The sequence below is a fragment of the Rhinopithecus roxellana genome, chromosome 17, assembly GCF_007565055.1.
Source record: "Rhinopithecus roxellana isolate Shanxi Qingling chromosome 17, ASM756505v1, whole genome shotgun sequence".
NCBI classification, from domain to species: Eukaryota; Metazoa; Chordata; class Mammalia; order Primates; family Cercopithecidae; genus Rhinopithecus; species Rhinopithecus roxellana.
This window is the reverse complement of record NC_044565.1, coordinates 836007-862597: the sequence shown is the minus strand read 5'-3', so window position 1 is coordinate 862597 and position 26591 is coordinate 836007. Positions and strand designations below refer to the sequence as shown.

Below are 26591 nucleotides of genomic sequence, written 5' to 3'. Positions count from 1 at the left end.
CCACTGCCTATACCCTGGGACCCTCCTCTCAGGTAGGCAAGGAGGGGAGAAGGGCAAATTGCAGGCACTAAATGCTGGCCCTCTGACCACACCTGGAGCAGCTCCATTGGCCAGAGTCTCAAAGTGCTGTTTCAGAAACTGCTCCTGGTCTGGAGTCCGGGGGCTGCCCTCCTGCAGCCCATAGGGGCCCATGCCTCCCTCCTCTTCCTCCTCTTCTTCTTCACCCTCAGCTGGCTCTTCAAGGTCTGAAGAGATGCCATCCACACTGAGGGGCTCCGTGCTCTCAGAGTCTGGGTGTGGGGAGGGGAGAGAGGCATTGCACTGTACCCATCTGTTGCCAGAGCCTCCCCACCCACCTCCAGGCCCCACCCACCATGACCCCTCCCTCCAGGCTGCAGCCTCACCTTCAGTGGGGTGCTCGGGGCTGGAAAGGCAGCTGCTGCTGTAATCCACAGAGCAGGCACTGTCAGGGCTGTGCTTTTCTGAGCTCCTGCTGCCTGGGTACACTCTTCCCAGAGTTCCCCGGGCTGGAGCCTGCACCTGGAACTCACTGCCAGGATTCCAGCAGGGAGAAGAAAAGGCAGTGAGCAGAGGTGGGCAGCAGCCCTGCTGGAGGTGCGAGGGATGAGGCAGTGGTGAACTAAAAGGAAAGCCCTGAGTATCCTGGGGGCCAACCCTCCCTCAACTAAAGAACACTCACAGGGAGGGGAAGATGGGGGTGCTGCATAGCCCACGAGGTCTGGCCAGGGCAGGATCCTTACCTGGTATCCATGGTGGGGCTGTCACTCGGCTCCGGGTAGACAATACCATCTTCAACGGGTGCAGGTTCTAGATCTTGGGCAAAGACCCCTTCCTCTTGTGACAATAATCGGATAATATGGGGACAGGAACAGGGTTGGGAAGCCTGAGGCCGAGGGAACTTTTCATTCTGGGAACAGGCAAAGGGACGTTACCAGAGCAGCTGGCGTGAGAAGAGGTGACCGATGAGGCAGTGGTAGCTGGTGGGTAAGCCCTGAGTATCCTGGGGGCCAACCCTCCCCTTGGAGAAGAGGTGGAGGTGAGTAAAGATGTGCTGTGCACTAATTCTAGGGGAAGCTGAAGGACGGACACCAAGAAGACAGGCTGGGCTCCAGCTGCTGACGTGAGTTTCTGGATGAACTATATTAGCACTCTGGGCCGCCAACCTCCAGCTACCACTTAATACCAAGAGTCCTCCAAGAAACCCAGCCTAGGACAAAAGCCACTTTTGCCTCTCTACCCTAACCCCTCCCCTGCCTACCCTGATGACCAAACCATACAGCCCAGCCAGCCTCATCCTGGCTTTGCAGTTCAGGTTACCCACGTGCCACAGGGGCAGAGCAAGCATAGCTGGACCAGTGCTCAGGTCCCAGCTGGTGGCAAAGGCTGCCTAAGGTCCCCTGGAGCTCTCTAGAGAGCTGGGAGAAAGCGGGCTCACCTGGCTAGCGAGTGAAGTCTCAAGGGCCTGCTGCCCATGCTTCCTGGGACCAGATGAGATGGTGGCCAGTGAGTCCTGGCTAGGGCCCCGTGGGCTTGGAGCCAGCGTTTCCAGCTGCCGTAGGTCCAGCATGGATCGAACGCTCAGCTCCACACCGGGTTGAGCCCAGCGCCCCCTTCTTCTGGGTCCTGGGTTGGCTGCAGGAGCTGGGTCCAGGAACCCCATGGACTCCTGTGCCTGGTGGGAGGTAGGGTGTGGGGGAGGAGTAACAACAACAACCACACAGTAAGATCAACAAATATCCACATATCCCTTACTATGTGCCTGGCACACTACACATATTAGCTTACTTCATCCTCACAGCAACCTTTTGAAGCAGGCACTAGTATAATCCTTGTTTTACAGATGAGGAGACTGAAGCGCAGGGGGCTTAAGTGACCAGGCCGCATCCCACAGACAGGAAGTAGCCTGCAGGTTAGTCTGGCTCCAGAGTTCATGCTCTTAGCTGCACTCCACATCCTCGGGCACATGAACCTCTAGTCTCAGCCTTCACCTGGTATCATGGACGCCTCAGAGGTCTCTCAAAGTCTCCTGCTCTGAGGACGGCTCCACCAGCAACCACTTACGACCAAGAGTCCTCCAAGAAACCCAGCCCAGGGCAAAGGCCACTTCTGCCTGTCTACCCCAACCACTCCTTTTGCCTCTCTACCTCACTTTTGCCTCTCTACCCTAATCACTCCAATGGCTGGGGGCCCCAAAGTCCCTTCACAGCACCGAGGACAAACCTATAGCCCAGGCCTGAGACCCCTGGACGGTCAGGATGCTCCAGAGACACCACAGCATCATCACTCTGTGAAACTGTTGCTGACAACGGAAGGTACTGGTGCTTGGGGACTTGCTCTGAACCTTGATCCCCCTCTGGCCACCCCAGAGCCGTCACTCAGTTATGGGTCCCCTCATGGCCTTTTCCCTCTAACTATTCTGGAAGTTCTCTGCTTACCTCCTAACCGGGGTCTTTAGAACTACTGTTTCTCCAGATCTCCGCTCTTTGGATCCTTGATTTCCTGCACCTTAGTTCTATCTGGCTTAGAGGCCCTTTGTCCTCTCCACCTTGAGCTGTTCTCTGATGATATTTACTTCCAGGCACCAGGCAGCTGAATAAGTGCCACACCTCCCCAGTGCGGACTAACTCTGTATTCCATCCACTTCATCTGGTTCACAAGAAGGAAATACCTGGGCTTTCTTCACCCCGTACCCAGGACTGGCCCAGCTGCTTCAACTTCCCTGACAAGGCCTTCCTTGGATATAGGAGTGCAGCATGTGGGCAGACCCCATGCCCCAATACCCTACTAGGCCCAGAAAGCCCTGTTCTCACACCTTCCTTTGCCTCCTCTAACCTTGGAAGAACATTTTAACAATGGCGACTCACCCGACTCATCTCCCAGTGGGACAGGCTTCGGGGCAAGGCAGGACTGGGGACCGAGGCTAGACAGAAACAGGCAGTCAGGGCAAGTGTCTCCTGCCCACCCACCCCTGGAGCCCTGGCCCCATCAACCCATACCCTGTGTGGCCACAATGATGCCTCAGTTTCCTCAGCTCACACTGCTCTCACCCCACAGTCCCAGAAAAACCATATCTAGCCATTATACCAACTAGGGACTATCTGCCCCCACACCCAACTGCCACGGACCCAGTGCTTTCTTGGTATTTTTGGCAAGGACGGGCAGTGCTGGAAGTTCTTCTTCAGTCCCCTCATCTTCTCCCTCCTTGTCACTGTCTGATGAGAGAGCAGGTCCAGGAGACAGCATCAATGGGGCCTGGTGCCTGAGTCCGAGACAAGGAAGGGCATGGGGATAGGAGACTCAACACGGGGAGAGGAGGCTTAATGGGGGAAGAAGGAAGAGGAGACTCAACGGCGGGGAAGACGAGATTCAGTGGGGAGAGAGGAGACTCAACAGGGGGAAGAGGCTGACATCATGGATCCTTGTGTGAGAGGTAAGGTCTTGGGAGACAGAGTTGTGAACGGCAGGCCCAGAGCATGGAGGAAGTGCGGTAAGCTCCCAGCAAACCATCTGCACACCCACCCATCACTTGCCCACATTCTGTTCTCACCGGTTAGGTCCAGAAGCCCTTTGGGGAGAGGATGGTCCTTGCTGCTTGCCACCCCGCTGACGCTGGCGCAGCTCGGCCAGACGCTGCCTCATGCTGATGGTCATCTCAGAGCTCAGGCGCCACACAAATATGCAGCTGGGGTAAAGCCACACAGTTGGCTGAAGCGGGGGTGGGCAGAACTCTGAAGGGGGCAGTGCCATTCGTTCCCCTTATCCATGGTTGGCAAGGAGACCAGAGCCACCCTCCACTTCAGGTCAGGCACAGCCAAGAGGTATTCCTGTTAACCCCACTTCCCAGAGACATCACTAAAATGAAGAGAGGGGAGGGCAGGGTGCTGTGGCAGAGTAAGAATCTGCCTCTCAGGGAAGCTGGCTTCTGCTCACCTGTCCCCAGACACAGAGATGAGATGTTTGCAATCATTACTAAATTTCATGCCAGTGACAATCTCTGTGAAGAACAAAGAATACAGCCTATAAGCCACCTTAAATTCCCAACCAAGTCCTCTCCATCCCAACAGTGGACACGGGGGTTGGCTGCAGGGTAGGGGTAGGTAGCTCTGTGGGTCCCAAGAAACTAACAGAAGAGTGAAGTTTCAGGGGTAGAACTCACTCAGGTTTATGCAGGTGTCAGCTTCTACTCAGGTATTCAAGACTACACTCACCTGAGTGGCCAAACATGGTGGCCACACACTCGCCTGAGGAGAAGTCAAAAATGGAGAGATTCTTGTCGGAACAGCTGGTGGCAATGTAGATCCCTGAGGGGTCTGTCTGCACCTGAGAAGCAGGGTGTGCAGCTGGAGGACACGGGATGTACCAGTCCCTCCCATCCAGCACCACTCTGTCCCCGATTCCCTATCCGGTGCCCGCTCCTGGGTCCTTACCTTGATGAGTGTGCCGTCCTCACCCTGTGACCCTTTAAACAGCTTCTTCTGCTTCCCGCTGCTGATGTTAAATATCCTGTAAGAAACACAGTCTCTTTCACGTGAGGAGGCGGTGAAGGTGGAACACGCCTGGGGAATGGAAATGCCAGCTTTCGCTCCCAGTCTACACTCTCTGGGAGCTACCACCAGCAGCAAACGGGCTACCACCTCTTGGGTGAGGCAAAGTATTGTAGGCTCAAGGGGGTACAAAGTCCTGTACAGAACGACAGATGTGGGAACTTAGCTGCACAGAGCTGACCCCCTAGGGCGATGAAGGAACGTGGGCAGAGAGGCTGAGGAGGGGACGCCCACCGAATATTTCGGTCCTGGCAGCCGATGGCCGTGTACTTCCAGCTGGGCTCCACATCCATGTCATAGAGGGTCGTCTTCCGCACCACGTGGTGTGTCCGTGTGAACTGCACTCCATCTCCAGACTGCAGGGGTGGAGCACGTGGGCAGGCCCACACCCAAATGCCTCACCAGGCCCCAAGAGCCCTACTTGTGCCTCCCTTCACCTCTTGTAACCTTAGGCAGGGAATGGCAGACCCTGCCCTGCCCCGCCCCTCTCAGGAAAGCCCAGTGCCCTCACCTTCTGCGCAGTGCGGAAGTAGATGCTCTTGTCTGCTCCACAGCTGATCATGCGAACTTGCCCATCGCTGGCTATGAAGGAGGGAGGCCCAGCTGTTCCCACTGTTCTCACACATGGGAGCAGCCTGTCTCCCACCTTCCCTCCGTGAGATCCCCCATCAAGCTACTCTACATGCCAGGGAAAACCAACTAAATTAAACCTGGAAACTCAGGTTTTCCTTTCTCCCTATCCTCAGTCCAACCTGGTTGGCTCAAGTCCCTGCAGTGAGAGTCTCTGTTCCACCTATCTTCCCAACCAGTTCCAGGCCTCCCAGCTGCTGTCCAACACTCCCCAACGACTGGCAGACCCTTCTCATGGAGATGGGAAGCAGATGGCAGCAGGGGTGAGTGTGGCAGGATGTGTCTCATTCACCCTGCCTGCACCTGCAAACTTGACAGCAGTGATGGAGGATGAGTGTTCGTCCAGTGTCTGCTGTAGGCTGTACTCCCGCCCGGCATCCAGCACGTGGATCAGCCGGTCCCGGCTTGCCGATGCTAGCAGTTTCAGACCTGGGGATGGAAGAACTCCATCAGCCCATGAGTGCCCTGGACAGCCCTTATCTGGGCCTGGCAAAGAGCCCCAAGGGAACTGAGCCCCATATCCCCAAGCCATGTGAACCACAGAGCAAGGACAGAACTGTCCTCCTCTAAACCAGCAAAGACGCCAATGATCCAAAGATTACCGACCCCACATCCAAGAGCCAGGACAAATATAAGTGGCATCGGCAGGACTGCAAGAGCCCTGTGCCATTCCGGGCATTCTCCTGACCTGTGTCTGGCTTAGAATACTCCAGGCACAGAATCTCAGAGTCATGGGCCTCCACCTTCAGCATTTCACTCAGGGACTGAAGTTCGTGCACCCTGCAAAGATGAGGGGAGGTGGGAAGAGGCGATGGCCAGGCCGCAGGAAGAAGGACTCACGCCCCCTTCTACATTTTCTCCTCCTACCTTTTTCCTTTTTGTGAACTTTTAGGCTTAGAGAAAAGTAGCTGAAAGAACAGAGCGCTTCCATATTTCCTTTACCCAGCTTTCCCTAATGTTAACATCTTACATAACAATAGTGCAGTTATCAAAACTAGGAAATTCATGTTGGTACAATACTATTAATTAGAAAACTTACTCAAATTTCCCCAGTTTTCCCGCTATGTCCTTTTTCTTGACTCCAGATCCTATCCAGAGTCAAAATTGCATTTAGTTACTTCTCCTTAGACTTCTGTGGTCTGCAACCGTTCTCCAGTCTTTCTTTACTTTTCATGATCTTGATGCTTTTGAAGAGTATGATCAGTTACTCTGTGGTATGTGCCTCAATTTGAGTTTGTTGGATGTTTTCTCATGTCTACATTGAGTTTATGCATTTTTGGTAAGAATACCACAGAAACAATGTCACATCCTTCCTAGGACATCCTATTACGGGCATCATGATGTTGATATGAGGATGTTAGGCCTGACCACTTGGGGAAGATGATTTCTGCTAGGTTTACTCATTGTAAAGTTATTACCTTTCCCTTGTAAATAAGTATCTTGTTGCCCAACCTTTTTGGGCCCAACCCTCCCTAAAGTTCTAAATACCCAACTCTGCACCACGAGCGGCAGTCAGTACCCACCCAGGGCCTGGCATTACCTAAGTGTGCCCATACGGTCCCCTGATGCTAGATGCTGTCCATTGGGGCTGACACACACCGAGCGGATGCCCACGCGGGGATCCATCAGGGATGCATCCGCTTTGTCTCCTCCAGGCAGGTCTGTGTCCAGCAGGGCCTGGGTGTTCCCATCCACATAGATGATTTTAATGAGGTCCTAGTGGAACAGGTTAGAAGAGGTAGATGAGGCAGGCCTGACCAGTACAGCTGTAAGGGGCAAGACAGCTGGGCAAAATAAACCCTTGGACCACAGAGCACAGCCAAATGAAGGCTGGAAAGCCAAGGCCTAGGGACCCGTTCCCAATAACAAGGTGCAAAAGCTGTGGGGAGGGGGGCACTGAGGGTGAAGCGGGGCCCCATGGCCTCAGGGCTCACACTGCTGAGGATGTTTCGGTGGAGGGTAGAGCCATGCACCCCGGAGCTCTCTGTGTTCCAAAGGCGGATGGTGTTGTCTGAGGAGCAGGTAATGAAGGAACTGGGGGGCAGGCAGGCCTGGTTACTGTCCTTCACCTCGGGGTAGACCTGAAGGGGCCGAGGGAACACAATCAGACCTCCATTCGGGAGCAGTCCTCTGCCTACCCAAGGAGATGAGAGGGAATGGGACGAAAGAGGGAATGGTGGCCAGGACTTAGTCCAGTGCCAGTCACAGGCCATACATAACTAGTATATACTCTTCATTATGACCAAGGGGAAGCACCCACCATATATCAGGCACTCTTCTGTGCCTCCCACTTACATTATTTCATTGTATTCTTAGAACAATTAGGTAAAGCAAGTACACCATTTTACAGTTGAGGAAACTGAGGCTTGGTCAAATTGAATAACTTGTTCAAGATCACTGAGGCAAAACTAAGGATGGGGCACACTGGGGAAGCCTGTAACATTCAAATTCAGTCCCCAGGATCTATCCCAGGGAATTCACTGGAAAAACAGGGAGGCAGCAGGAATCTAAGATTATTCTTGGGGATCCCTACTTTCTGTCCTCAAAATGGTATCCCAGCCAACCTGGCCAGTCTCCAGCCAGCTAGTCAGCCCACATACCTCCACACTCCAGACGCAGGAAGAATGATACAGAGCCGAGTACACCTTGCCCACTTTCTTGGGGTCCCTCACATCCCAAACATAAATGCTATGATCGTTGTACACACAAGACAGCCACTGATTAGTAGGATCAAAGGTCAAGGCAATGGTGTCTGGATACCTGGCATTGGCCACTCCAGAGAAGAGGCGACTGTAGGGAGAGGACAGGGCACACTAGTGAGACTGAAGGGATTGAAAAGAGAAGCCAATCCACAATGGAAGGAGCAGTGCGTGAGGAGCCCTCCCCAGACCTGCAGGTTTGGAAGTAGTTGCTTGAGAGAAGAAAGGAGCCCCTACTAGCCATCAGCAGGAACCTGACCCGGCGCTAGCTGCTGGGCCATGGTGTTTGGATGAACACAGTTTCACAGAACATCAACGTTAGACAAGGTAATTCTATGGCTGTGATGGGGCAAAACAAAACCAAGACTGCTCTGTGCACAGATAAAAACAAGATCACCACACAAACCACGACAATGACCGAACACCGCCTTTCCCATCTACATGACTGCTGGCGGCTCCTTGACCAAATACAGCTTTAGCCCCATACCTTTCCTTCACCTCTTAGATAAATTAACAAGATGTGCCACTGCAGAATTGCCCCTAGTTCCTGACAGCATCCAACCAGAATACTTCAATCCCTTGAACTACTCCTAAAATCACCCAACGCAAGCCCAAATCCCATATGCCCCTTCTAACACCCACTTACTGAGACTCTCCACAGTTCTCCACAGGGTGGGGTCTCCTTGGTTGCAACAAGTACCAATAAACCCAAATTCTTCTGTTTAAAGAGGTGTTCTCAGTAATCTCTGGGGCATCAATACACTCTTCGCCTGCTCCCTGAGGCACTGACAAAGACTGGGCAGGGGTAAGGCTACAAATGGAGGAAGGGGGGCCCACGTAGCTCACCTGGCCTCAGTGATGCTGGCAATGTCTGTCCCCAGAGCATGGGGTCGGGGCAAGGTGCTAAGGAAGTGCAGGTTAGAGGGGTTGAAAAGGCGCACGGTGCCATCAGCACAGCCACAGAAGATGTAGTCTTGGCTCACAGAGATGCAGTGGGCCACTGTGGTCTGTGGGCAGAGTGGCTCAGCTCAGCAAGGCCACCTGCCCACTCAGTCTTCTCTCCTCCCCGCCCATCAACAGCCACCTGCCAAGAGGAGGGACCGCCCAAGGCAGGGGCAAGGGAAAAGCTGCCCAGCTGCTCTATTCTGAGCCCTTCAGCCCTGTCCAGCCAGGGGATAGGAATCGAGGATTCTTCTAGGCACCAGAGGATCCAGTAGGAAAAGCCCAGTGAAGAGAAAGAAACAGCATGAGAAAGAGAGGAGGGTGCAGGCACCACTTACTGTGAAGCTGTCTGTGTTCTGAGCAGAAGAGGAAAGCAGGGGAAAGAGAGACAGAAAGAGCAGAGAGGAGGTAGTTATATAGATCACCAAGGGCTGGAACTGGGCCAAGCTCTAGCTCCCCCAAGCTTCATTCTCCTGGGATCTCCTGTATGCATGAGGGCCCAGCCCCTAGTCTGAAGCCCTGGGCACTAGTTCTCCCCTGAGCTGAGACATGGGCAGACCCTACCCCTGGGGACGGAGGTACTTACCCTCAGCTCCACCCACTTGTCCAAAAGCCTTCGATCACTGAACTCGCACAGCAGCCCCGAGGACGTGATGCAGAAGGTGCTATCCGCCTTCTTCCCTCTGCCACAGGCCACATCAGTGAATAGGTTGTTCCGCAGCTCTCCCAGCAGCCCTGAGCGGCCCAGCAGGGGCACAGTGGCATTCACCTGTGGAGGTACACCACTGTTACCCCCCATCCACCCCAGAGCCTGTCCCTGGAAACCAGGCCCTAGGAGAGGACAGGGGACGCCTCCAGCACCCCCTTGCTCTTTGGGCCTACTCCTCAGCCCAGACAGCATCTGGCTCATCCAAAACTTCTGCATGACTGCTAGGAATGCAGAGAGAGGCCCAGGTCGGGCAGAGTCTCCCGGGGTGGGCTGGGCAGGCCCTGGCCGGGGACTTGGTGGCTACTCCCAGCTTCAGCACCTCACCTTTGAGGTCTTGCTGTCATCGAGATACCAGAATTTGATGTGCCGGTTGCCTGCAGTGACAAAGTAGCTGCAATCCTCAGAGAAGGACACTGCTGTCACCCGACTGGACACCTTGTTGGAGGCCACCACAATGTTTTTCTAGAGGGGATGCCAAAGGAAGAATCAAGGCCCTGTCTCTTGGAGCTAAGAAGACAGTGACTCAGAGAATGGAGGAGAATTAGAATTTGTACTTGAAAAAGCATTTCTTTCCAGAATTTACTGGCCAGAAAAAGAGGGGTGGGGAAATAATCCCTTTCTAGAGGAGCTGAAAAGATTCATTTCCTGCAGAAGTCCTTGAAGGCATAAAGTTAGCTCCTTCTACCAACATGCTTGGCCACACGGTTGCTCTTTTCTGCTTCAAATAAGTTTCTAGAATGAGAATGGTTCAGTGGGGTGGAATGGAACCGTGCAGGTCAGCAGTCTCTTGCCTCCCCAGCTGACACTTGACCCCTGTGAGGCTGCCAGGCCATCCCACCCAGCCACTCACCTTCCAGGCCCACACGTTGACGATCATGTCATGCTGGTAGCCCACAGAGACAATGTACTTGGCGCTAGGAGAGAAGGCCACACAAGCCACACCATACTTGTGCTCCTGCAGCTCGGCCACCTGGCTGCGCTCTGCCACGTCCCAAACCCGCACGGCGGGCATGTGCCCACTCTGCAGGGAGGCAAGAACTGGAAGTGAGTTCTTGAGTTCTCCACAGGCATACAGCCCCCGTTTGTCTTCCAGAGTGGGGCCCTCGCCTCCTCAGTCACTGGATACCATCATTCTCCCGGCCAAAAGTCAGGGCAGGGTACAGAGGAAATACGGTAAAGATCTGAGGGCAACAATGATTATCAGGGAGAAAGTGGCCCCAGAGTTTAGTCAGCATCTCTGGGTGCCCGTCTGTACTTCTGGTTGTTCAAAGCTCCCTGAATGGTTCTGATGGGCAGCCGGCATTGAGAGCCACTACCACTCAGGTCTATTTCTGCCCCTAGTAAGACTATGCCGCCGGGACAGAGGCGTTCCTCCTGAGCCCAGCAGGGGGCCCCCGAGGGTAAGGAATAGTTAAGGCAGTGGTTTCCAAGGCACGCTTCCCTGACCAGCAGCATCAGCACTATCTGGGAATTTCTTACAAATGCACATTTCGGAGCCCCATCCCAGACCTACAGAAGCAGAAACTCTGAGGACCAGCCTAGCGATGTGTGCTTTCATAAGCCCTCCAAGTGATTCTGATGTACACTAAAGCTTGAGAACCACTGTTTTAAGGTATAGGGAAAACCAGGATTTGGTGTCTGTTTCAGAAGCCAAAGTGAGAGCAGGCCTAGGACCGCAGCTCTCTGCTGAGGCCAGGACACCTGCCCTCTTTACAGTACTGCCAGCCCTCTTTTTCACTCACCTCTCCGGTGACCAAGTACTTGCCATCAGGGGAGAAGGCAAGGGCAGTGATGGTTTTCCTGCAAGAGATGGGGCAGGCTCAGAGGGGCACTGGCATCCTGGCCTAAGCCTAGCCCCCTCCCAGCATCTCAAAAGGTGAGACCAGCAGACACCAATGGCACATGTGGCACTTCCGCATCTGGCCTTAGGCTCCAACCAGGTCCCAGCCCCCAGAGCCATAGAAACTCCAGATAGTGCCCTTCTCATAGCTCCCAGAAGGAAGAGGCATCCTGAGGACCCGGCCCATTTACCTGGAACTGTTGAGGATGTGGTGCTGTTTGTGTTTCCGGGGATTGAACAACACAACCACACACCTGCGGGGATGAGCAGACAACAGGCTCAGCACCAAACCACAGCTCCCCAGGAGCCCTCCAGGCCACCCAGGACTCCAGTCACCCAGCAGAGAGAGCTAGGTAGAGACAGCAGAAGGGCTCCACTGCTTTTTTTTTTTTTTTTTTTGAGACAGGGTCTCACTCTGTCACCCCAGCAGGAGTGCAGTGGTGCAAACATGGCTCAGTGCAGCCTCAACTTCCCAGGCTCAAGCAATCCTCCCACCTTACCTCCCTAGTAGCTGGAGCCACAAGCATGTGCCACCATGCCAGCTAATCTTTGTTTTTTTTTTTTTTTTTTTTTTTTTGTAGACACAGGATCTTGCCACGTTGCCCAGGCTGGTCTCAAACTCTTGAGCTCAAGTGATCTGCCTCCCAAAGTGCTGGGATTACAAGCATGAGCCACCTTGCCCAGCCTCCACTGCTTTCTCCTGGCAACCTGTTCTTTCTCCTTTTCCCCACCCAAGAGGGCCTATCTCTGTAGCCCCATGAGAGTAATAAGGACTCCCTGGAAGCCTGTCCCCCCAACCAAGCCCCTAAATACCAGCTCTATCTCTGGCCATACCCACAAAGGGCTGGCAGGGACACAGGCCATCCCGCAGCCCTTCCATATACCCCAGGAAGGGGTGTAGGAGGGGAGAAGAAATGTGATTTGGACAAAGCAGGCCTCAGGTGCACAGCCCGTTCACAGGCTTGGGGTCACACGTGTATCAAGCATGTGTGCCTGAAGATATAAGGTCTCTCACATGTGCACCCACGTGTGTACTTGGCAAGAGCTGGCCTCCCACACCCTGCATGTGTTGAATGAGGAAGGAAGTGGGAGGCCAGGCAGGGGCCACATAGCAGAAAGGCTCAGTAAGATGGGGTAGAGGGATAGAGCCTGAGAAGGCCTGGGAAAGCCCTACAGTGCCACGGAGGTCCCAAGCCCCACCTTGAGAATCCCTGGCCCCAAGAAACCTAAGAAGAGCCCCCCAACTGCCAGAAGCAGACAATCAGGGACTCTGCCTGCCTCACAGAGAAGGCGGGGGCAACCTCTCCCGCCAGGCAGCAAGGCTGCTGGCTGGAATCAGGTCCTGCCTTTCCAGAGGCAGCTCTGGAGACGGAAGCTGGGTAGTAGGAATCGGGGGCAAGAAGCCAAAGGCCAATAGCCAGGCAGCTTCTCTTTAGGCTTCTTGGCTGTCAGCAGGCCCTGGCCCGTTGCCCCTTCTGCCTCAACTCTTCGTTAACACTGGAACTAGCAAACAAGAGCAAGCCTGGAGGCTGCGAATAGGAAAGGCAGGGAGGAGAGAAAGAGCAGACAGCTACTACCCCCAGACCTAACTTTCCCTAGTGGGACCCCACTGCAGCCCCCGTATCTGAATGCCACTACTGGCTGGAAGCTTGAAGGGAGGTAGGTGCAAGTTGCTAGTGAGTGCTAAGCATCTTGGGCTCAATAAACCACTTCAATATGCAAATTTGGGGACACTGGGACCTCCGATGTGACCAGATATGCCCAGAACTGCCAGGCTGACCAACAGCTGTGGAATTCTTGAGTCACATCATTTTCTCCTCTAACCCCTCAACTCTTCCTGTTGTTTTTTTTTCTCCTTCTTTCTCCATTTCCTACTCTTTCCTTGTTCCTGTTTCCTTTTTCCGTTTTTTTGAGACAAGGTCTCACTATGTTGCCCAAGCTGGTCTTGAACTCCTGGACTCAAGTAATCCTGCTGCCTCATCCTCCCAAGTAGTTGGGATTACAGGCTCATGCCACCCTGCTTAGCCCTTCCTTCCTTTCTTTCTTTCCTTTTTTTTCTTTTTGGAGGCAGGATCTTGCTCTGTCACCCAGGCTGGAGTGCAGTGGCACCATGGCACCATCACAGCTCCCTGCAGCCTCGACCTCCTGGGCAAGCAGTCCTCCCACCTCAGCCTCCCAAGAAGCTGGGATAACAGGCACATGCCACCACACCCAGTTAATTTTTGTATTTTTTTGTAGAGATGGGGTTTTGCCATGTTGCCCAGGCTAGTCTTGAACTCCTTTCTCTTTTTATACCACCTTCTAGTCTCCTGCTTCCCCTTCTAGAATGTCACAGTCAGGAGGGTTTTAAAAATTATAACAGGCCGGGCAAAGTGGCTCATGCCTATAATCCCAGCACTTTGGGAGGCTGAGACAGGCAGATCACCTGAGGTCAGGAGTTCAAGACCAGGCTGGCCAACATGGTGAAGCCCCATCTCTACTAAAAATACAAAAATAAGCCAAGTGTGGCGGCAGGTGCCTGTAATCCCAGCTACTTGGGAGGCTGAGGCAGGAGAATTGCTTGAACCTGGGAGGTGAAGGTTGCAGTGAGTTGAGATCATGCCATTGCACTCCAGCCTGGGAGACAAGAACTAGACTCTGTCTCAAAAAAAAAAAAAAAAAAAAGTATGACAAAAGCAAGATGGCTTTGGAAACTCTGCACCCCATCTCTCTTGAGCAGGCACATGAAAATTATAACAGAGCCAGGCACGGTGGCTCACGCCTATAATCCCAGCACTTTGGGAGGCCGAGGCAGGTGGATCACGAGGTCAGGAGATCGAGACCATCCTGGCTAACACGGTGAAACCCCGTCTCTACTAAAAATACAAAAAATTAGCTGGGCGTGGTGGCAGGCGCCTGTAGTCCCAGCTACTCAGAAGGCTGAGGCAGGAGAATGGCGGGAACCCAGGAGGCGGAGCTTGCAGTGAGCCGAGATCACACCACTGCACTCCAGCCTGGGGGACAGAGAGACTCCGTTGAAAGAAAGGAAGAAAGGAAGACGAAAGAAAGAAAGAAAGGAAGAAAGAAAAGAAAAGAAAAGAAAGAAGAAAGGAAGGAAAGAAAGACAGACAGACAGAAAGAGAAAGAAAGAAAGAAAGAAAGAAAGAAAGAAAGAAAGAAAGAAAGAAAGAAAGAAAATTATAACAGAGTTCAAAGTCCACATATTTAGATTTTTTTTCTTTTTTTTTGAGATGGAGTTTTGCTCTTGTCGCTCAGGCTGGAGTGCGGTGGTGTGATCTCGGCTCACTGCAACCTCCACCTCCCGGGTTCAAGCAATTCTCCTGTCTCAGCCTCCCGAGTAGCTGGGATTACAGGCACCCATCAGCAAGCTTGGCTAATTTTTTTGTATTTTTAGTAGAGATGTGATTTCACCATACTGGTCTCAAACTCCTGACCTCAGGTGATCCACCCACCTTGGCCTCCGAAAGTGTTGGATTACAGGCGTGAGCCACTGTGCCCAGCCAGATTTAGACATTTAGGTTTTAATACTTTATGCAGTATATGAAAAGTAGTAGCCCCAGGCCTGCCACCATCATTAATTCAGAGCCCAGAAAGTTTTCAGTGGTTAACCAACGTTTTCTGAACCTTCTTGCAGTCTGTGCTGACCTGAGGCCCTCTGCAGGCTCCTCTCTCCAGCAAAGGCTCTAGTCTAAATGGGAACAGGTTCCCTAGCTTTCTGATGAGTTACACAGGAACTCATCAGATAGGGCTCATCAGAAAGCTAGGGCTCATCAGAAAGCTAAGTCTTCAGCTGAGAGTTGATCTAATTGAATTGACTCAATGCATAATCCAGCCAACCATATCCCAAATCCAGAAAAAGTGGGCTCTATTTGCAAGCTTATGAGTTTTCCCTTAATTCTCATCCCAAAACAGCATTTCAGCCTTTAAAGGGTAGTGCATCAGACTGCTTAAAACACTTTCCAAGTCACTGCGTACAAACTCAGTCTTCCTGGGACACAATATCCTGTTTCCTCCTTCTTCTATGTTTAGCTCCATGGTGGAAGGAGAAGGGTGAATGGTGTGTGTGTGTGTATGTAGGAACACTACGTAGATAGAAGGATAACTGGCTAGTGGCAATGGCAATGAGGCAATCTCTCCCTCCTCTAACATCCCCCTGCTCCCAGTATAGCCTAAGAAATTCTCAGGTGTGCCATGGAAGAGCTAAGCAAGAAAAGGAAACACCAGAGGTCGTCCCTTAAGCAACTATTTTTGTTTCTAATTATTGATATTTGGAAGCCATCCAACAAGAGAAAGAAAGAGAGCATGCAACCACGGTCACAGCTCCACATCCAGGGACGATAACACAGATGCTGAAGTGACAGCAGCATGGCCAGGGCTCCCTGTGTGCTTGGCTTGTTGACGCCCTCCCAACCTGTTCTCAAAAGCACCAAGGAGCCCTCTCAGCCTTCTTGGTGAATTCTGAGCAAGCTCCTAGGTCAGCCGGGGAGAGAAGCGCGGGGCACGGTTTGTATCAATCTTTCCCTCCACATCCCCTGACCCTGCCCAGCAGGGTGAGCCCTTGCTGCAGTGCTGGCTGGGATCCACCACATGCCAAGGACTGGGTTGGCCCAACCAGCTAAGTCCCGCAACTCAGCACCCGAGGGTGCAGGGCGGCGGCTGCTCACTCTCACGGGGAGGGTGTAAGGCCTCAGCCTGGGGGAGTCATGCTGTGAAGTACTGGCGCCAGGTGCTGGGCCCATTGCCCAGGAAGGGCCAAGCCTTCAACATCCCCCTTCCCTACACAGGTCCAGGCCTGCTGCTACCACAGAGCCCAGGATTCCCTCAGGATCCACCTTCTACCACTCTCCATCCCCCAGATGGGATGAGCTATGCACGGGGCAGTATAGACAGGGAGCAGCACACACAAGATCAACCAGGGACCCTGGGCCTTTGAATTGTTTTCTTTCAGACCAGGTAAAATCTGAGAGTGACTCACAGAAGCATACCAAAGGGGCTTCTGGCCTCGCTCAAATGTCGCCCTCCAGCCCTATTTATCATTACAACCCTACCCCTGTCACTGCTACTGCTTATACTGTTTCCAAAGAACACATCAACTTGTAATCATGCTTATAACTTACACTGGGGATGGGGATCCATGTTCACACACCAGACTGCCAGTTCTGTGAGGATGGTATTTTTGGTCTGTTTTACTTACTGTTAAGTTCCCAGGGCCTAGAAGATAGGCCCTCAGTAATTGTGTGTAAATGAGTGAATACATCTTCAAGTCACTAGCTGCAAGATGTCAAAGCCCCGGCTGCCAAGAACCTCCTGTGTAGCAGAGTGTGAACCAGGGCCCTGGGGAGAGGATGGTTCTCCTGTACCTCAGGCATTTAGGACTCCTTGATGCTCAAGGGCAGCGCTGAGGTGGAAAGAGCAGAACACTAAGGTCACAGGCCTGTCTGCTAACACACTGCGTGATCCTGGGCACCAAGTCCCAGCCTTTGCTTCTCTCAGGTCCACGGGTCTCTCCACTGTCCCTGGCGAATTCCCTACAGAGAGTAAGAAGGCAGCTCTGTGTTCCTTCAGCTCAGGTGCCACGAGAACACAGTTCAGGAGGAGGATTCCGTCACACCCAGTGCAATGCTTCCAAGCTGAGGATCTCAGCATCAATTCTAACATGGGCTGAGTAAATGGAGGGCCTCCTCAGGAGAGCAGGGGTTCCCTCTTTTCCTCCCCACTCAAATCAACCAAGAGATCTCTTCTCAGCTGCCAGATACACCCTGTTACCTCACTAGGACACTTCCCACCCCAACAGGAGAGGAGCAGCTGTGCGCAGGACACTCACCCAGGCCACTCTGGCATGGGAGCCAGGAGAAACCCACTCTCAGGACTAGGCACAGGGGAACAGGTGCCCAGGGGCTGTTCTGGGCTCGAACATCCATCTCCATTGAGCCGGCTGGGGAAAAGGCCCAACTCAATTAATGGTGTTCAGCTCAACTAAGTCTCTCAAAGGGGCTGTCGACATCCTCTGGTAGGGGCCTTCCCATGGGGACACAACAAAAGGGATGTCGGAGCCACTAGGACAGGCTCCATGCTCAGCCTGGAGCTCCTACCCACCTCTCCCTGACACACTGCCCACCCTCCTTTCTCGTGCTGTTCCATTTCCTTTCAGAAAACTTTGTTTTCGTTTGATATTCGCCTCTGGGCCTCAGAGAATTTTCTGAGTTTTGTTTCTCTCCTTGTTTCTAGGATACCTGAGCTGGCTCCTAAAGCAACAGGCACAGGATGAACAAGAGTGCGGGGACTGAGGGCAGTGTAAGGATGATCAGATAAGAAAAGCAGGGAGACAAGGAGGGAGGTGAAGAACCTGCTTGTGCTCACACAGAATCTGGTGGCCCCCAACATCACAGCAGCACATCAGGGAGCTCTAGAACACAGCAAAACTCAAACACCCAGAAAGAAGCCATATGCGCAGAGAACTTGAAGTTCTAAGAAATCAAAAGGTCAGGGAACAGATTAGGGGCACTGCTCAGGGGTGGCCAAAGCCAAGCACACACACTCAGGAAACCTACTAGAGGTTCCATCAGGGAAGCCTGCACACCACCTGGAAGGATCATGACTCCCAGGCACATGCACTGGGCTGAGACCTGCCCATAAACATGCATAAGCACACGCCCTTAAAGGCCAGGCCTGGAGTCCGGGGTATGTGAGGAAGAAAGCGGGCAGGACTCCACACTCCCCAGGGCAGGGACACAGGGCTCAGCATGCACCAAGCAGCACCCCAAGGCCTTTTCTGCCTATGCTACATCCAGCCCCAGCCCCACCTCCAACAAGAGGGAACCTGGCTTTCCCAGGCAGAGGCAAGAACAAGTGGAATTCCCCTGAGGCAGGCTGCACACACTTATCCAGCAGAGAGGTCTTTCCATCAACTTGCTTCTCTAGGGGAAAAGGGAGCCCAGTCCAGCCTCTGCCAGGCAGAGCCCGTGTGGCTCCACAGCACCCCTACTGCAGCCATTAAACACCAGAGGACCACTTGGGAAAGATAATGACCCCAAACCCAGGGGCAGAAGTCTCCCTGGCACAGACTGAGTTGCCCATAAAGGGGGCTCTTCTTATTCGAAGGGCAGGTAGGCAGCTTAGAGGAAAAGCAATGTTAAAAATAAGCAGAAAGTGGCCGGGCACAGTGGCTCACGCCTGTAATCCCAGCACTTTGGGAGGCCGAGGTGGGCAGATCACCTGAGGTCAGGAGTTCAAGACCAGCCTGACCAAAATGGAGAACCCCTGTCTCTACTAAAAATACAAAATTAGCTGGGTGTAGTGGCGCATGCCTATAATCCCAGCTACTTGGGAGGCTGAGTCAGGAGAATTGGTTGAACCCAGAAGGCAGAGGTTGTGGTGAACCGAGATCGTGCCATTGCACTCCAGCTTGGACAACAAGAATGAAACTCCGTCTCAAAAAAAAAAAAAAAAGTGTGGTCTTCCCCCCACCTTGTGCCATTTTAATAATCAGAACTCTACAGTCATACTACTTGGGTTAGAACCCCAATATACATACTAGCTATGTTACCTCGAGCAAACTCCTTAACCCTTTTGGTTTTTTTAAGAGGTAGGGTTTCATTGTGTCACCCAGGCTGGAGTACTGTGGCACGATCATAGTTCACTGCAGCCTTAACCTCCTGGGCTCAAGCAATCCTCCCGCCTCAGCCTCTCAAGTTGCTAGGACTACAGGCACATGCCACCACACCCAGCCAATTTTATTTTTACTTTTTGGTAGAGACAGGGTTCTCACTATGTTGCCCAAGCTGGTTTCAAATTCTTGGTTTCAAAGCAATCCTCCTGCCTTGGCTTCCCAAAGCCACTGCACCCTGCCTGCCTAACTTTTTTTTTGAAATGGAATCTTGCTCACTGCTCAGGTTGGAGTGCAGTGGCATGATCTCGGCTCACTGTAACCACTGTCTCCCGGGTTCAAGCGATTCTCCCGTCTCAGCCTCCCAAGTAGCTGGGACTACCAGCACCTGCCATCATGCCCGGCTAATTTTTGTATTTTGGTAGAGACAAGATTTCACCATGTTGGCCAGGCTGGTCTTGAACTCCTGACCTCAGGTGACCCGTCCACTTTGCCCTCCCAAAGTGCTAGGACTATAGGCGTGAGCTACCGCACTGGGCCTGCTTGACTTCTTTGAATCTCAATTTCCTTCTCTAAAATATGAGGATGATAATAGTACCAACATCAAAGCGTTGCTCAGAGTATTAAATAATTAATATACAGTGCTTAAAAAGTGCCTGGCGGGCTGGGCGCGGTGGCTCAAGCCTGTAATCCCAGCACTTTGGGAGGCCGAGACGGGCGGATCACGAGGTCAGGAGATCGAGACCATCCTGGCGAACACGGTGAAACCCCGTCTCTACTAAAAATACAAAAAAAAATTAGCCGGGCGAGGTGGCGGGCGTCTGTGGTCCCAGCTACTCGGGAGGCTGAGGCAGGAGAATGGTGTGAACCCAGGAGGCGGAGGTTGCAGTGAGCTGAGATCCGACCACTGCACTCCAGCCTGGGCGACAGAGCAGTACACCGTCTCAAAAAAAAAAAAAAAAAGTGCCTGGCATAGAATAAGTACAGTCATACGTCACATAATAACATTTTGGTCAACAGTGAAGGGCATGTATGACAGTTGTCCCGTAAGATTATAATGGAGCTACAATATTCCTGTCACTTAGTGACATCTTGATGATCCTGACCCTATGTAGTTCTATGCGCTAGGCTAATGTGCGTGTTTGTGTCTTTGTTTTTAACAGAAAAGTTTAAAAAGTTAAAAACAAAATTTAAAGCTTATAGAAGATAAAAAGAAAATACTTTTGGGCCAGGTATGGTAGCTCATGCCTGTAATGCCAGCATTTTGGCAGGCCAAGGCGGGCGGATCACTTGAGGTCATTAGTTCAAGACCAGCCTGACCAACACGGCGAAACCCCATCTCTACTAAAAATACAAAAATTAGCCAGGTGTGGTGGCAGGAGCGTGTAATCCCAGCTACTCAGGAGGCTGAGGCAGGAGAATCACTTGAACCCAGGAGGCAGAGGTTGCAGTGAGCTAAGATCGTGCCACTGCACTCCAGCCTGGGTGACAGAGGGAGACTCCATCTCAGAAAAAAAAAAAGAAAAATATTTTTGTATAGCTGTACTGAGTTTGTGTTTTAAGCTAAGTGTTACTACAAGAGTCAAGTTGTTAAAAAAAAAGTTTATAAAATGTAAGAAAGTTATAGTAGGTTAGGTTCATCTATTGTTGAATATATGTTTTTAAAATAAATTTAGTATGGCCAAGTGTACAGTGTTTGTAAAGTGTACAGTAATGTTCTGGGCACTCACACTCACTCTCCACTCACTGACTGACTCACCCAGAACAACTTCCAGTCCTGGAAGCTCCATTCATGGTAAGTGCCCTTATACAGGTATGCCTTTCATATATATTTTTTATATGATATTTTTACCATACTTTTTCTATGTTTAAATACACAAATACCATTGTCTTAGGATTATGTGCAGTATTCAGTACAGTAACCTGCTGTGCAGGTTTCTAGCCTAGGTGCAACAGGGTATACCACGTAGCCTAGGTGTGTAGTAGGCTACACCGTCTAGGTTTGTGTAAGTACACTCTGTAATGTTCACACAGCAACGAAATTGCAAAATGACACTTCTCAGAACATATCCCCATCATTAAGTGACACGTGACTGTACTTGATTGATAAAGGTGGCATTTTTTGGTGGTGGCTTTTTTTTTTTAAGACAGAGTCTCTCTTTGTCACCCAGGTTGGAGTGCAGTGGCGCAATCGTGGCTCACTACAACTTCCACCTCCTGGGTTCAAGTGATTCTCATGCTTCAGCCTCCTGAGCAGCTGGGACTACCAGCACCCGCCATCACGCCCGGCTAATTTTTTTGTGTTTTTAGTAGAGACAGGGTTTCAACATGTTGGCCAGGCTGGTCTCGACCTCCTGACCTCAAATGATCTGCCCACCTTGGCCTCCCAAGGTACTGGGATTATAGGCTTGAGCCACCGGGCCCAGCCTGATAACAGAGCTTTTTTGATGAGGTGATAAAACTAAGCAAATCATGTATCTAGTATAAAAACTATAAAAGTTGCTATGAAAATTACATTGTGGAATGAACTAGGCATTACCAAGTTAATGGCAGAGTAAGAAAGGTACAGCAGTAGCCCTACTCATGTTCATATTCCTGTGCCTATCAGCATGGAACAGAGGGAGCCAGAAGCAGGAGGGATTCCAAGCTTTCTCCAGCAGCCTGAAGAAACTATGGCTGGAGGTTTCCCACTTGTAGGAGCAGAGGAGTGAAAAGGCAGCAAGAGAAAGAATAGTAGCCCCAGTCCCCTACTTCTCTTCTATGGCATTGATCTCTCTCAAAGTGACTAGAACAGATTCATAACAGCATTATTCCTAATAGCTAAGAAGTAGAAACAACTCAAATGTCCATCAACTGAAGAATAGATAAAATGTGGTACATCCATGCAATGTAATATTATTCAGCCACAAAAAGGAATAAGATGGTGATACATGCTGTGACATAGATTGACCCTGAAAACAGTATGCTGGCCAGGTATGGTGGCTCACGCCTGTAATCCCAGCACTTTGGGAGGCTGAAGCAGGAGGACTGCTTGAGCCCAGGAGTTTGAAACTAGCTTAGGTAATACAGTTAGACCCCGTCTCTACAAAAAATGGAAAACTTAGCTGGGCATGGTGGCACACACCATAGCTCCAGCTACTCAGGAGGCTGAGGCTGCAGTCAGCCGTGATCGTACCATTGCACTCCAGGCTGGACAACAAAAAGAAGCCAGTTACAAAAGGCCAAATACAGTGTTATCTGATTCCATTTGTATGAAATATCCAGAATAGGCAAATTAATGGAGACAGTGGTTGCCTAGGGATGAACGTCTGGTAAGGTAGGGGTGGGAATGAAGAGTGACTGATAGGAATGGAGCCAGACACGGTGGCTCACACCCATAATCCCAGCACTTTGGGTGGCTGAGGCTTCAACATGGCTTGAGCTCAGGAGTTTGAGACCAGCCTGGGCAATGTGGTGAAACCCCATCTCTACAAAAAATTAGCCAGGCATGGGGCAGTACGCCTGTAGTCCCAGTTACTCAGGAGGCTGAGGTGGGAGGATTGCTTGAATGTCAGGGGTGGAGGTTGCAGTGAGCTAAGATCGAGCCACTGTACTCCAGCCTGGGTGACAGAGCCAAAACCTGTTTCAAACAAACAAAAAAAAGGAACAGGGTCATGAAAATGTCCTAAATTTGATTGTGGTGATGGCTGCACAACTCTGTGAATATACTAAAAACTACTGAATTGGATATTTTAAATAGTGAGTTATATGGTATGTGAATTACATCTCAACAAAGTTGTTTTTTATTTTTATTTTTATTTATTTTTTTTTTTTTTTGAGACGGAGTCTCGCTCTGTCACCCAGGCTGGAGTGCAGTGGCCGGATCTCAGCTCACTGCAAGCTCCGCCTCCCGGGTTCACGCCATTCTCCTGCCTCAGCCTCCCGAGTAGCTGGGACTACAGGCGCCGCCACCTCGCCCGGCTAGTTTTTTTTGTATTTTTAGTAGAGACGGGGTTTCACCGTGTTAGCCAGGGTGGTCTCGATCTCCTGACCTCGTGATCCGCCCGTCTCGGCCTCCCAAAGTGCTGGGATTACAGGCTTGAGCCACCGCGCCCGGCCCAAAGTTGTTTTTTAAATGACTAGACGGTAGCTACTGAAGATGGTATTGGGAACTGTGTGAAATTTGTGTGTGGGAGGCAGAGTAGATAACCAAAAAGCAGGACAGGATGGCAACAATGACAGCACCAAAGAACCTTTACGTGGTCCTGCGTCTCTTTACAAAAATAGCAACAAAACATTAACCTGTATGTATCTTCCAGAAGATACCAGAAAACCCCTGCCCAACCCAATTGCTCTAGCATGGCTATAAATTCCCATGCATCAAGATCTCTTCCAAGGCACTTACTTACCCTGCTGGGTAGGCAACTAAACCTGACCGGGGGTCACAGGCAAGTCCTCTGCCTCCAGACACTGTAATTCCCAGCACCTTCTCCAAGGTCACCTGTCAGAGCAAGACAGAAGTGACATGTTATAGACAGAGTGTGTTTGGGAAGAAGGTGCTGAAGGCACTTGGGACATCCTGAGGCACTGGCTACTTTCCAGATGCCCATGTCTTCAGGAGAATGGAACTATGACTTCTGCAGCTTTTTCCATTCTGGCCACTGGGCTTCTTGATCACATGGGAAAAACCCAGTGTGCAACACCTATTTTCAGGAGGGCTCAGTCTGCTGGTACCACAGGAAAGAAAACCAACTCGTTAAAGTATAACTCATGGCCACAGAGGAACAAGCATGCCCCAAAACCAGGAAGGCACCATGTATAAGCTGGAGCCTGGGATCCCCAGACTAGACTCTTGGATCCGTGAGACTTGGGTGAGGCCACTGATCTTTGTGCTTTGGCAGACATGAAGGAAAGGCCACTCTGACCTACCAAGAGCCAAAAGAATGTTAGGTATCAATTAGGTGACTCAGAATATCCCTGACCTTTGCATTCTATCATGTTCTTCCCCTCCATCAGAGGGCTCCACCTCCCAAATGTCTGCCAGTTCGTACAGACTACAATCCAAGGAGGCAGAAACAGGGCTTAATGCTGTGTTCTGCAAAGCACCGATGCTCAGGGTATTCTAATTATTATTATTAAGCCACAACTCCCACAGAGATGAAAGATAAAATGCTCAGAGATTCGGAGAGGACATGGCCGCGGGAGACACTCATCACTCTCATCATTAGTATTATTACCCCACACTGTCTGCAGGCCCCGGGACCCACACTGAACTAGCCTCAGATTAACTCACTGCTCTTTCTGCTAGACGATGCCAAGTGAGATTGAGACTTCCCTCTAACCTCCTGCTGTCACTTCACGTCATGCTCTGCTCCAGGTCTTTCATTTGCTGCTCCAGGTCTTGACCTGCTCCAGGACTGTGCACTCCCTGCACTGACCCTGCTCAGGAATGTCCCTGATCTCCCCTGGCTCAGAGAGTGGGGCTTCAGAATGCAGGACGGACATGTGAACAGGCTAGATAGCACTTTGCTATGAAAACACTGACCCTGAGGAGAGTCTCAGAGGCCCTAAGAGGGCAATGTAAACCAGAAACACATAGGGTAGATGCTTGTGGCAGCGCACTCTACTACTAGTCCAGGCCAGTTTCTAGAGAGGGGAGGCTCAGAATCAATTAGGACAGTTTTGGAGTTTCTCCTCTCGTATTGCTCCAACTGCAGAATTAGAAGTAATCCTAGAGGAGCCAGGGGCAAGGGCTCACGCCTGTAATCCCAGCACTTTGGGAGGCCAAGGTGGGCAGATCACTCAAGGTCAGAAGTTCGAGACCAGCCTGGCCAACATAGTGAAACCCCCGTCTTTACTAAAAATACAAAAATTAGCTGGGCATGGTGGTGGGTGCCTGTAATCCCAGCTACTCAGGAGGCTGAGTCACGAGAATCGCTTGAACCTGTGAGGTGGAGGTTACAGTGAGCCGAGATCGCGCCATTACACTCCAGCGTGGGTGACAGAGTGAGACTCCATCTCAAAAAAAAAAAAAGGTACTCCTAGAGACCGTGTTTAAATTTTTATCTCTGAGGATTATTTTAGCTTGAATTAGGTTGGAAGGAAACGCCCTGTGGTGGCCGAAGACCAAAATAAGTCTCCAGAGATGTTACATTTAATACCTATTCCCCAGAAAGGTCCCCGAGGATTATCTGTGTTTCTTGGGGATGCAGATGAGGAATTCTAACATGTGTCTGCTCACTGGTAGATATGGTTTCGATACAGAGAAGCAACCCAGAGCCACCTGGCAAGCACCAAACTTGCCAATTACCCTTGTGCCGATCTGAGGCACTAAACCTAGTGTGGAATAAAGTAACTTTGGCCTTCTCTATACATTCTTGATAGGTTACCCTAACCTATGCCTGCTCTACTTTTTCTCAGCTTAATGAACCACTGGGACCTAGTCACCTATTACTGACTGGAGAGCAACAAAATCATTCTAGGGAAGTCTGGGGGATACTCAGTTTAAGTCACCATGTCATCCTGGCACTGAACCTGCAACTCTCCCAGAGGAGGGGATATTTAGGGACATTCCTGCCACACCCACTGCTTTTTGCAGACAGGAAAGAGAACGGCCCCAGGCTGGCATTACCCACACAGCTGGGAGAGGCCACAAAATCAAGTGTAGGGAGCTAAAGGGCTGCTCAACTCTTATTTTCTCCTGGTAATCTGATTAAAGGTAAATCCTTTGGATTCAAATTTGCATTGATCCCTTCCATCCCTTACGCTTCAGTGTCAGTCCCGAAGAATTACACCAAGTCCGTTGGTTCTCAGCTGATCTTCTTTCGAACAGGAATTTGGGTAGGTGTTTTGTGGGTAGATGATCCCATTCCAAAGAGAATTCTCTAAAGCAAGGAGGCGTGGGCTAGTCACACTCTAAAGACCAGTGTTTAACAAAGTTTTCTGGCCATGACCCACAGTAAGAAACGCATTTTATATCATGACCTAGTATATACAGACATGTGTGTGCATATGCATAAAACTGAAAGTTTCACAAAACAATATCCTATTGTTAATCCTAGAGTGCAATATACTCTATTTTCTATTATATCCATTTCATTAAACAATAATTCTGGTCATGGCCCACTTTACTGATTTCACGACCTACAAATGGGCTGGAAGCTCTAGTTTGGGAAACCCTGCTACAGGCCATCTCTTTCCACCTGGCCTGGGAGACAGGCTCTGATCACCAGCACCTTTGTGTTCGTTAGTCATTTTCCTCCTAGGACTCTGAGCAGTGGAACACACTTCCGCACTAGGAAAACCCCACAGGCAGGAGTTTGCCTGAGCTCAAAACTTGGCTTATTTTCAAAGGATTTATGTTTTTGGCTTTTTCTGGCCTTCTAAGCAGCTATCCAAGAGGGGAAAAAAAGCAGTTTCCTTTGGCTCTGTGGAAGGGGAGGAGCAGGGGAAAACATTCAGGGGCATCAGCTGGTTTTTATTTTATGTTCCTAACTCAAACCAGCTTCCTGTTTGCAGGGAGGTTTTGGGCTGAGCTCCACTTTCAAAGGATCTAAGAGTCCAGAGTTCCTGCAAGGCCTTCAACATCTAGGATTATTTTGCAAGGCTTCAACATGATGGA

At 51.1% G+C, this 26591-nt stretch overlaps 1 protein-coding gene across 4 annotated transcripts in view; it reads right to left on the bottom strand.

Annotated features, from left to right (window-relative positions):
* The window catches only part of MAPKBP1 (mitogen-activated protein kinase binding protein 1), a 54809-nt gene that overhangs the window by 5277 nt on the left and 22941 nt on the right, over positions 1 to 26591 (bottom strand). For 2 of the 4 annotated variants that reach the window (XM_030920576.1, XM_030920577.1), the window contains exons 3-26: positions 23380 to 23471; positions 11577 to 11639; positions 11288 to 11345; positions 10396 to 10566; positions 9870 to 10007; positions 9423 to 9605; positions 8741 to 8901; positions 7796 to 7985; positions 7130 to 7276; positions 6736 to 6911; positions 5884 to 5975; positions 5499 to 5624; positions 5077 to 5147; positions 4800 to 4921; positions 4449 to 4524; positions 4230 to 4341; positions 3952 to 4015; positions 3569 to 3703; positions 3147 to 3280; positions 2886 to 2941; positions 1457 to 1693; positions 762 to 928; positions 405 to 562; positions 93 to 290 (exon numbers count right to left, since the gene is read on the bottom strand). In XM_030920576.1, the coding sequence (XP_030776436.1) occupies positions 93 to 290; positions 405 to 562; positions 762 to 928; positions 1457 to 1693; positions 2886 to 2941; positions 3147 to 3280; positions 3569 to 3703; positions 3952 to 4015; positions 4230 to 4341; positions 4449 to 4524; positions 4800 to 4921; positions 5077 to 5147; positions 5499 to 5624; positions 5884 to 5975; positions 6736 to 6911; positions 7130 to 7276; positions 7796 to 7985; positions 8741 to 8901; positions 9423 to 9605; positions 9870 to 10007; positions 10396 to 10566; positions 11288 to 11345; positions 11577 to 11639; positions 23380 to 23471 (3127 nt within the window). The remainder of the gene's footprint in view (positions 1 to 92; positions 291 to 404; positions 563 to 761; positions 929 to 1456; positions 1694 to 2885; positions 2942 to 3146; positions 3281 to 3568; positions 3704 to 3951; positions 4016 to 4229; positions 4342 to 4448; positions 4525 to 4799; positions 4922 to 5076; positions 5148 to 5498; positions 5625 to 5883; positions 5976 to 6735; positions 6912 to 7129; positions 7277 to 7795; positions 7986 to 8740; positions 8902 to 9422; positions 9606 to 9869; positions 10008 to 10395; positions 10567 to 11287; positions 11346 to 11576; positions 11640 to 23379; positions 23472 to 26591) is intronic. The other 2 variants (XM_010369060.2, XM_030920578.1) reach the window with 2 other exon arrangements.